The sequence below is a fragment of the Nanorana parkeri genome, unplaced genomic scaffold, assembly GCF_000935625.1.
Source record: "Nanorana parkeri isolate BGI_ZX_2015 unplaced genomic scaffold, ASM93562v1 scaffold1659, whole genome shotgun sequence".
In the NCBI taxonomy this organism is placed as follows: Eukaryota; Metazoa; Chordata; class Amphibia; order Anura; family Dicroglossidae; genus Nanorana; species Nanorana parkeri.
The window spans coordinates 107,781-118,873 of record NW_017307927.1 but is presented as its reverse complement, the minus strand read 5'-3'; the positions used below and the strand labels follow the sequence as shown (position 1 = coordinate 118,873).

The 11,093-nt window shown below is 41.8% G+C and overlaps 1 protein-coding gene across 1 annotated transcript in view; it reads left to right on the top strand.

Moving 5' to 3' along the window:
* Positions 1-1,732: 1,732 nt before the first annotated feature.
* Positions 1,733-11,093, top strand: part of BAIAP2L2 (BAI1 associated protein 2 like 2) — a 75,304-nt gene continuing 65,943 nt past the window's right edge. The window contains exons 1-3 of the mRNA XM_018571046.1: positions 1,733-1,817; positions 2,181-2,256; positions 10,922-11,008. Of these exons, the coding sequence (XP_018426548.1) occupies positions 1,767-1,817; positions 2,181-2,256; positions 10,922-11,008 (214 nt within the window). The 5' untranslated portion in view covers positions 1,733-1,766. The remainder of the gene's footprint in view (positions 1,818-2,180; positions 2,257-10,921; positions 11,009-11,093) is intronic.

Below are 11,093 nucleotides of genomic sequence, written 5' to 3'. Positions count from 1 at the left end.
AACACCCAAAAGCAAACATAAATAAGTAACATCAACAAGACTACAAGCAGGTAATGGCAACAGGAGGACAAGCAGGTAATGGCAACAGGAGGAAAGGCAGGTAATGGCAACAAGAGGTATCTAGGACTGCAAATGGGTAACCGGGCTCGGGACACAAACAGGGTACAGGACTGGTAACAGGACTCTGGACGGAAAGCAGAGTTCACCAGAACTGGCGACAGAACTGGGAACTCAGGGTTCAAGTTTCAGGAAACAGGAAACAATACTGAGCCACAGACCTTACTGCAGGGAGGGCTTGAGTAACCTCCCAGGGAGCACCAGGTGGTGGATGATTGGTGGCAGCTGGGAGACACCTGCAGGTGAGCACTGGAGTTGCAGTTTCCAGCACCACCCAGGGGAGGTCTGGTACCTAGCAGTTCCTGGCTGCCTGGAGACCCCTGCAGGTGACTACGGAAACTGTAGGGCTTAGCTCCAGCGCCACCTGGAGGCGCTCTGGATCCTGACACAGGGTCCTGCTTGTGAACTTTATCTTTGAGTAGGGTGATAGTGTTCATGGCCTCAGTGTACTGCATTTCCCGCTTCTCCACTCTCTGCCCTATGTGAGTTGTATCAGTCCTGATTTCTGACAGGGCCTGCAGGTGTAGCCCCTCCACGTGGGAGACAAACTCTTGCAGGTCTGCTTTAGTGGGCAGGGATCTGAGTACAGCCCGCAGGTCCCAGTCCGTGTCTTCCCCCTCTGAGAATCCCCCCTCTGAGTGCCCCGATCTCGGGTATCTGCCCGATTGTGAAGGGCTCCCCTCCGCAAACACGCCTGGAATAGGGGTGGGGTGAGGGACACCTCGGGGTGAGTGGGCAGGAGAGCGCCGTCTGGCGCCATATTGGATGCGGCCCTGTTGCTCGTCCTCCAGTCGCGGAGTAACATGTCCAGTGCTCCCCTTTGGGGCCGGGGGGGTGTTCAGGTGCCTCGAGGAGGTCCTCCGTTTACCTGCCATCATCGGTGGTTCAGCGCGGATTGTCAGATGGGTGCAGATGCAGAGTGTGAGCACGGAGCCGAGATCAAATGCGGCTGTCCTCCATTGCGTCCAGGCCACGCCCCCCATTCTGCTGATTAAACAATTAATTAACGTCCCCACACTGATAAGCTCATTACTCTTGTCAGCAAGTTTGCAGTGTTAAACTGACAGCAGTGCACAGTGCAGTCGATGATGATTGGCTCACAGTATTACCCTTTTCTCTCCTAGTCTGAGCACTGCTGTACAGGGGATAACAGAAATCTAATTTAAAATCAGATTAGCTATTTTTAAAAGAAATGTAATTAAGTATTTCAGAAATGTAATAAATGGCCATCAATTATCTACCTAGAGCTCACTGATAAAGTTTGGATGTTTGGTAAAATATAATAAGTTCTTACATCTCTTTGTCATAAGATATAGTCATTAGACAACTGAATAGACAATAGTCATTGGCTAGGTTATCTATATTGTTTGTCATGTGAGGTACTGGGACAAAAACTGCTTTCATGTGTCATCCTATAGTGGGAGGAACAGACTACGTCTCTCCTGTCAGTTATTCCCAGATAATCAAATGGTGCACTCTTTAGCAGAGCACTTACTAAGTCCTCAGGTGTTCTGTTACTTGAATGATCAGGTATCATTGTACCTGGTGAATTATTAAACCACCCCTCTCTTCCCTACAGCCTGCGATCAACGTCCAAACTCCATTGGCAGAGCTACTCCTTCTTCCTTGCTGGCTCTAGGAGTGCAGCCATGGCTCGAGAAATGGAATCAATTTATACATCAACAATTGGATCTTATAAGGTGAGCCCACCTCCCCTACACGTCCACATCAGTATATGTAGCCATTTAACCTGTAATATAGATAAATTTAAAAAGTATCTGTAGAATTTTTTATGAAATTAGAAAAAGGAAAATTCTTGTGTGTGAATTCAAATGTTTAAAAGAAAATGTTGTTATCTATTGTTATAATATGAATGTTAAATGTTTTCATATACGGTTATAAAATGGAAAGTAGTCAGCTGTTTACCGGTAAGGTGTGGAAGAGGACGCTTGTGTCTGTGTATATGCAGTTCCTGAACATCAGTGCATACTATATGATCACAGAGTAGACATTAGGGATCACACACCAGTACTGGTCAGTGCATTGTGTTCTTTTTCTTGCAGAAAATTTTAGGCCAGTTTAATCCTGCCTTGGAGAACCTGGTATATCTTGGTAATAATTATCTCAAAGTGTTAAGTGGTAAGTCTACCCTACCAATTAAATCTATATTAAAATTGCCCAAAATGTTGTTGAGTGTTGGTACTTACCAATGTGAAGTGTGTGACTGTATGTTTGTACACATTTCCTGTATGCAGACCCAGAAATAATACGTCTGCTGTCATCTGGTTGTTTGATTGGAAATTGTTGTAGCATCGGAATTTAAAATACATACTGTATATATTGTTCATATGATGATCAGTTGCTGCTTTCATTCATCATGGATGCTAGGAGAAACTGTGCAATATCAACAACACTCATAACACAATAACTAAAAACAAGGCTTTCCTGCAGATGGAGTGATAAAGTATATTCATGTTAGATTCTTTGCAATATGCAGTAACTATGCACCCAAGATTACTTCTTATCAAAGTAATAAACAAGAACCTATACATTAGCATTCAGATTGAAAAAGGAAGGGTCTGCACTTGAAGTCTATTAGGCTGTATTGCATAGTCTTGTGAATCTAACAATTGAAGAACAGAATGCACAAATGACTGCATCAGTAAGCTTTACTAACCAAATCATACAAAACCTTGACCACACTGTATTTGACTGCAGTGGAGAAATGTAAATGGTCAGCAATGGTGTTGATTTACTAAGGGGAAATAGGCTGTTTAATTTGCAAGGGAATGTGTAACTATTTTTGCTTGCACATGATTGGATGATTAAAGTCAGCAGAGCTTTACCTCATTCACTAAGCCAAGGAACATTACCTTGTAAGGTGAACAGCCCAATTGCCCTTTGAAAATCAACTTACATTTTAAAGGAAATTTGTGAGAGGAATGGGAATTTTAAAGTGGCTCCTAACATATAAACATCAAGCACCTCCAGGTACTTGTAAGCTGCTTTCCTATCCTGTAAAGCAACTTGCGAGCCTCAACTTTATACACAATTGGTTAGTACAGCCTTTAATCACAATGCCATACCTCCCTCATTTGGAGGGAGTGCCCCAAGTTTGGAACCTATTTTGTCCTCAGTTGTTTCCTTTTTTTGGTCTGGAGTACAGATATCAATGAAAAGGTACTGTATAAGTACCAGAAGTGATAAGTGATAAGTACCAGAAGTGATATTCTGCACTAAAACTTTCATCCTATCCATCCTAGTATATGTCCTCCTGTGACCCTAAAGAGAACTATGGGCAAAAACACTTACTCCATAGTTCTCTCTTTAACTTCTCTGCGTCAAAGAAACAATCAAAAATGTTGATACAACATTTCAATAACTTTGTTATACTTGTACTTGGGTTTTGGACTTTTTCTTTGTATGTTATCAATTTTCAAAATTTAATAAACTCTTATTAGGCAAAAATGTTGATAAAAAGGTATACACAGATAATTGTATCACATGGTCCCTTTTAATAATTTTAATACCTAACCCTTCTAAACACAAACAACCAAATGCACACAAGACAAACTCACATGGTTCCTCAATTAGGAAAATGTGCATATCTTGAAAAGTAAAAAAGAGATCAAAGATGTATTAATTCACTCAAAACAGCATATAACTTATATGAAAAAATAAAATGATAAGAAACGCATAGTAACTGATACTTTAAAGAGTCATAATATCCCATAAAATTAATTAAAGTCTATGTAAACCTCTTTGCACCTCTTTGGTATGTTAAATATACTATAGAAAGTGTTTTGCTATGTATCTGTTCAATAAGTGCAAAAATTCCCATTGATCCTGCCAAAAATGATGTGTGACTTAGTATAGATATGCACTTTAAGGTATATAATCTTAGCAGGGCCGCCATCAGGGGGTACAGCAGATACTCATGTAAGGGGCCCGGGCAGCCTGGGGGACCCACCCGGGACCCTTACATGGGTATCAGCTGACGGTGACAGGTGAGGAGGCGGCCGGGCCCATGCAGCACCGGAGGAGGTCTGGCCCTAGCAGCGCCGGGCCCCAGCATTGCTGATACAGCGGCTTGGGAGGAGGCTGGGGCCCCATCAGCGCTGCCATTGTTCTGATCTCGGACCGCCCGGAAATCACGTCACTTCCGGCCAGTCCGGCGGCAGAGGAGGCCAGGTGTACAGGCACCAGCAGCAGATAAGAGGAGCTGGGAGGGAAGGGGATGCAGCCCTGACCAGCCCACCTGAGACCTCCTCAGAGCCCACCATAGAGAGTCTATGCAGCATCTATGGTGGGCTCTGCAGGGTCACTCTCAGGTGGGCTGTGTGGGGTCTCAGGTATGTGTGGGGTCTCAGGTGGGTCCTGTGTCCAGCGCGTTACTAAGCCCTGTGTCAAGTGCGTCACTAAGCCTTGTGTCCAGCGCGTCACTAAGCCCAGGGTCCAGCGGGTCACTAAGACCTGAATCAAGCGGGTTTCTAAGCCCTGAGTCCAGCGCGTTACTAAGCGCTGAGTCCAATTCATATACTGTTCTGCATTGCTGTATAAATGTATTGCTGGGATTTGTAGTCCCCCTACAGCTGGTGCCATTCTGCATTAGAGTGTAAGCTCCTCCATACAGAGACTGATTTGACTGTCTCAGTGTTCTTGGCAAATGTTGTTTCATTTGATTTTGATTTAATATGTGATTTTGGAATGAATGGGGTTTTCTGAACGAAAACCACATTCACCATTAGAATTCCATTCGATTTTCCAACATGCTTCTTCAAATTTGTTGGTCACTGCAGTCAAAATTGATCATCTATTTCACCGCATCAACGATTAGAATGTCGAACAAACGTTCCAAAATAGATTTGTTTCTTCGACTCTAGTCAGACTCTGCCTAGAGTACATTGTGTAGCATACTTCCACTCTCTCTTCAACCTTAACTGCTGAGAAAGTCATACCTGTTGGCAGCTCTCTACCCACTATAGGTACCGATACAGCACAGCTACAGCAATGAGTCACGTACTAGCAGAGGCAGCCAACCAGTGGCTCAGACTGAATACAAATCTCTGCATGTAAGTGTCCATGTGTTGTGCCACTGTGACTCAGCTTGAGAGTCACCAGGAAGAAACCTGTAACTGTTTACAGCTAAATATACAAAAAGTTTTGTTAGCATATAGGCCATAAACAGTGGGAGTGGGGGTTAAAATATTTTGAGGTTATATATAGCAAGGTTTAGATTTGCTTTTAGGAAAGTTGAATACATTGTATGACTTTGTAGGACATTGCATTTCTGCAGTGTTTGCTGGTATCAGTTGTATTAGTTTGTGTTCTTTAGAATTGCCCTTGTTGCAGTGGTTTTCCCTGTATAGGCTCAAAGGTGTCATTTCAAATATTAAACTCTGCATGTAAGAAAGTTATTTTTGGACCTACTACATTGGAATTACTTTTCTGAAACATTGCAGTTTGAAAAGATGAACCTACCAGCACTTTATGTGGGTTCATACTCTATTGCATTAGGTTTCTTGTAAGGATAAGTAAAATAGAACTTGACCAGCATTGCTCTAAAGATCATTGAATGGTGCGGACACAAGAAATCTATAGAGATGTAAAGAGAGTTCCATGCCTAAAATGATTAAGCCAGTGGTCATTATGAGAGTGCCTGTATAATGGGGCATGGACTTTTGATGTATGGGTTAGGCCATGCATGCTTACACAATAAGATATTGAATACTGATGTAACTTTGTTGTGCCACCTTTTTTGTGCCAAAATCATCTCTGAATTGGTGCTGACACTGTCCTTCCTTCTAGAGGGTGGCTACTCTTGTTCCCCATGGTCCCTGTGTGTGTTGTAAAGTAGCCACCGCTCCAAGCTCACTCCTGTGATAGACTACAATCTCAATACAAATTAGTAAACTAAACGTGAGATTGTAGTCCATCACGGGAGCCAGCTTGGAGCTGTGACTTTACATTGCACACAGGGACCCTGGGGAACAAAAGTAGCCACCCACCAGAGGGAAGGACAGTGTCAGCATGAATTCAGAGATGATGTGAGGATCTACAGTAAACCCATGGGCAGGCTACAAAATTTCCCAAAGAGGTTTAATACCATTAATGGATAAATGTGATTTCTGACAGAAGCTCATCATCACTGAACACTATTGTCAAACACTTAGCTGGCTTCTTATCCAGTGATAATACCTAACTATTGTGTTTCAACTTTATTTAGCATAAAAGGGCATCTCACATACAGTCATCACCAATTCAGAGATGATTTTAGGATCTACAGCTGAGTAATACACAAATTAGCTACATATTTGTTAATAGTTCAAGTACTTGAATGCATTTTTTAAGATTTAACTCCTGAGTTTAGTGTTCCTTTAATGAAGCTATTAGAAATTACTGTCAATTAATATTTTTTACAAGAATGATTAGCTCCACAATACCACTCATCTCTCACCACCATTAAAACATGGATTGTCACTAAACTTTCATACAATAATACAACACTATATGTAAAAAAAAAAAAAAAAAAGTCAAATACATAAATGCAAATCAAACATAAATGTGCAAAACAATATAGTCCAAAATGTCCAAAGTTATTCACAGCAGCTTGCAAAAAGACCGATATACAATTCCTTAAATGATATTATACAAATTGCAACCATGCAATTTCTATAAAATAATAATACAACACTGCAATACACCATTATAAACTACACTTGCTGTAGGATGTAAATGTTCTATTGTCAACCAACTGTCTTTGTTACTGTTACAAAGTTCTAATTATCCAAAGTGTAATTTAAATGATCTCAATAAAAAGGTCCCCGTCACACCTGTTGGTGCACGTTAATGTATGGTATTTGGTCTGTTAACGTGCATTGAGCTAGCCCATTCATTTAAAATAGGTGGCCAATGTACAGAGATGAACCAAATCAGATCTGTAATTTTTTTTAACACATGACATGAATTCTTATTTCTTATTCCCATTGTCACTGAGAAAGACAGTAATGGGAAATCCAAAATTTTCCTTTTCACCAGAACAAGACATGAGGTTAAGTCTTTCAGTGGGTGTTCCTGTTCTGATCAGTGGCTGCACCGGGGCCTGAGCCTGGGGGGGCCCAACAGACCCAGGCACCAGACCAGTGGCAAGGTAGGGAAAGAGATGGTGGGGGGGCCGGCCTGCCGCACGGCAGTGAGGCATAGCAGCCGTCAAGCACAAGGTGAGGCAGCACTGGGGCCTCGGCCGGGAGGACCCAGCAGCTTCCTGATTACACAGCCCGCTGCCTCTCCCAGCTACATGATGTTCCCGCCACAAGGAGGAGGTGAGGTGACTGCTTTTATCTTCTATATGTGCCCAAGTTCTGTGACATGTTTTGTAGTCCTCTATAACTGATGGAATTACTCTGCATTTCTGTAGAGAGCAATGCTGGAAGTTGTAGTCCCCTATAGCCTTTACCATTCTGCGTTTCTGTAGAGAGTAATGCTGGAAGTTGTAGTCCCCTATAGCCATTACCATTCTGCGTTTCTGTAGAGAGTAATGCTGGAGTTGTAGTCCCCTATAGCCCTTACCATTATGCGTTTCTGTAGAGAGTATTGCTGGAAGTTATAGTCCCCTATAGCCGTTACCATTCTGTGTTTCTGTAGAGAGTAATGCTGGAAGTTGTAGTCCCCTATAGCCATTACCATTCTGCGTTTCTGTAGAGAGTAATGCTGGAGTTGTAGTCCCCTATAGCCCTTACCATTATGCGTTTCTGTAGAGAGTATTGCTGGAAGTTATAGTCCCCTATAGCCGTTACCATTCTGTGTTTCTGTAGAGAGTAATGCTGGAAGTTGTAGTCCCCTATAGCCGTTACCATTCTGTGTTTCTGTAGAGAGTAATGCTGGAAGTTGTAGTCCCCTATAGCCGTTACCATTCTTCATTTCTGTAGAGAGTATTGCTGGAAGTTGTAGTCCTCATAGACGCTACCATTCTGCGTTTCTGTAGAGAGTATTGCTGGGAATTGTAGTTCTCTATATCCGTTACCATTATGCAGTTCTGTATAAAGTATTGCTGGGAGTTGTAGTCCTCTATACAGAAATGCAGAATGGTAACGGCTATAGGTGGGCAGGGCGGGCATTGTAAGAGCCCGGGGGAGCCAGGGCCCATTGTTCCATCGGTCCGCCACTGGTTCTGATTATAACTGTCTAATGGAGGAATTCCTGTTACTGTTTATAGAATTCCTCTCACTCCCTTTGCATCTTCAGAACAGGAAGTAAAGGGAAATCTCTCAAATGAGACACAGACAGCAAAACTACTCTATCCAAAACTAAAAAAAAAAAGTTTGGGATATACATACACTTTACACTAACGCATGTATTATCAGCCACAAAACATTTTTTTAAGCTCCTTCTCTTGGCTGTCTTTGGTGGGAATACCATTTGCAAAGAGCAGCAAAGCAAAGCATTATCATTGTACTGATTAATCTGTCCTGGAATATAATTGGTTAATAACGGTTACTGCACTTTGAATTTTATCATTGCTGTTTGCACTGCTTTACTTGCCATTTCCTTTCACTTCCTCTTCCTTCTTTTTTCTGACCCAGTGACTGATCATCAGTTTTCATACTGCTCTCTTGAATCATTATCAGAACAGAATTACAGGATATTCCAAAGCAACTCTTGAGGCCATACACTGAAATAGATTTTCCCACCATACAAAAAAATTTGACAATCACATTTTGTTGAGTAATGACCAGCATCAGAGTATCAGCATGAACCTCAATAAAGATATAAGGCATTGGAAGAATTGCAGTACTTTTCTTTTTTTACCTCTGATAATAAAGCAGTAATGAATGTAACTTAAAGATGACCTTTACCCATATCTTGAAAACAACAAAGGCTCCTTTACAAATGGTTAGTAATGGCATTCTACAAATGGATACTTCTAGAAGATAATTGCCCTTTTTTTATTTTTTACATAACCTTATTTTTTTTTCTTCCCCAGTCTTTTGACAGTGACCATTTTAACTAAGGGCAGGTTACTAGATTCCCCTTTACTTCATGGAACTCTGGCACATGTGACTAGGACATGTGACCATGCACATCATCTCAGGGGAGGAAAATGCCTTTCCCGGAGATCTCATGAGAAGAGATTTTCCCAATATTGCTCTACTGATGTAACCTTCCCAGGATGCAATACTTGGGCACGATTACATAATTTGTACTAAAGTGGACCAGGAAGTGGCAAAATATAAATTGTAAATAAAAGAAAAGTATGTTTGTTTAGTTAATGAATGTAAGATGATTTCATATCAGCATGTAGAGCTGCACACTGATGTGATTTTTAGTGAAAGGGGGTAAAGGTCAACTTCAACTGCTATTGCATGGTACTGCTTCATAGAAAGTAAAGGGAAAGCTAAGGGCTATAACCTTGTTACGCACTCATATGCCCTGTCCTCTGTTCGTTATGCACTCCTGTACTCCCTGCCTCCTGAGCCATTAACTATAGACACTATGTTGTACATTTAATACTACTCACCACTGCATTCTGTAAACTGAACTTTATATGGCTGACTTCTGATCACAGCACTGCACTGTAAGTACATTATATAAGCCTGTACTTATACAGTTAGTAGACTCAAGTCTCCCACTGTTTTTGCAGGAGTACAATTTAGCCACACCCGTCATTTGGTGTGGCTCCTGAGCCCTTCACTCTCTGTTATGTACTCTTGAGCCCTGTACTCTATGCGTTATGTACTCCTGAGCCCGACACACTGTGTGTTGCAAACTCCTAACCCTGCACTCTGTATATTACACAGTACTGAGCCCTGCACTTTGTGAGACACACACTCCTGTGCCCAGCACTCTGTGTTATGTACTCTTGAGCCCTGCATTCTGTGCAATACCTACTCCTGAGCCCTTCACTTTGTGCTTTTGGCACTGCTGAGCCCTGCATTCTGTGTGTTATTTACTCCTGACACCTGCACTCTATGGGGGGAATGTATCAAAACTAGAGCAGACAAAATCTGGAGAAGATTTGTACTGCAGCCAATCAGCGTCTTTCTTTCATTTTCAAATCTTACCTGAGCAAACTGAAGAGAGATGCTGATTGGTTGCCATGGGCAACTGCTTCAGATTCTGTTTACTCTAGTTTTGATAAATTCCCCCCTGTGAGTTATGCACTCTTGACCCCAGTACCCTGTGCATTACTTATCCCTGACTCCTGCACTCTGTGTGTTATGCACTCCTGAGCCTTGCCTTTGCATGTTCCACACTCCTGAGCCCTGAACTCTGTATGGTACACACTCCTGAGCCTTTCACTCTGTGTGTTACAGAGTCCTAAACCCTGCACTCTTGCACGTTATACACTTCTAAGCCCTGCACTCTTTGTATTATGCACGTCTAGGTGCCCGTGGGTAACCAAAGTTGGTCAAAATCCTAGCAACACTCTGTGCTGTCAACCTTCTAATCAATAATATAAAAAGCTGTAGGTAAGTGTGGGAAGGGAGAGCTGAAAAGAGAATGATGTGGACAATTGCTCTGCCTCTGAATTTTAAGAATTAATTGCTCCACGGTGTCTTCAGCTGCAGAGGGCCAAGAGAATTTGTTTTAAAGATAATTGACTTTTTGTTAAGAATATATGTAAATACTTAAATTTCCATAGACTATTCACGGTTCACCTTAAAGAATAAAAACTCTGATATCTTTATCCATACATTTACATATGTACAATGTATATACAATATGAGTTCTAAAAACTCCAGCGTTAGTGCTAGAGTGAAATTTATGTGTTAGGTGTAAACTAACTGCTGTTCTCTTTTCCCAGCTCTGTCTGAGGTTGCTGAGAATTACTATAATGCCATTAAAAAGATAGGTGAACAGGCTCTACAGAATTCCACATGCCATGGACTGGGTAAGTCCGAAAATGACAATTTATTGGGCATATGTAAAATATTCGATGGCAGAGAAACATTTGTGCCCTTATTCATCCTCATTTA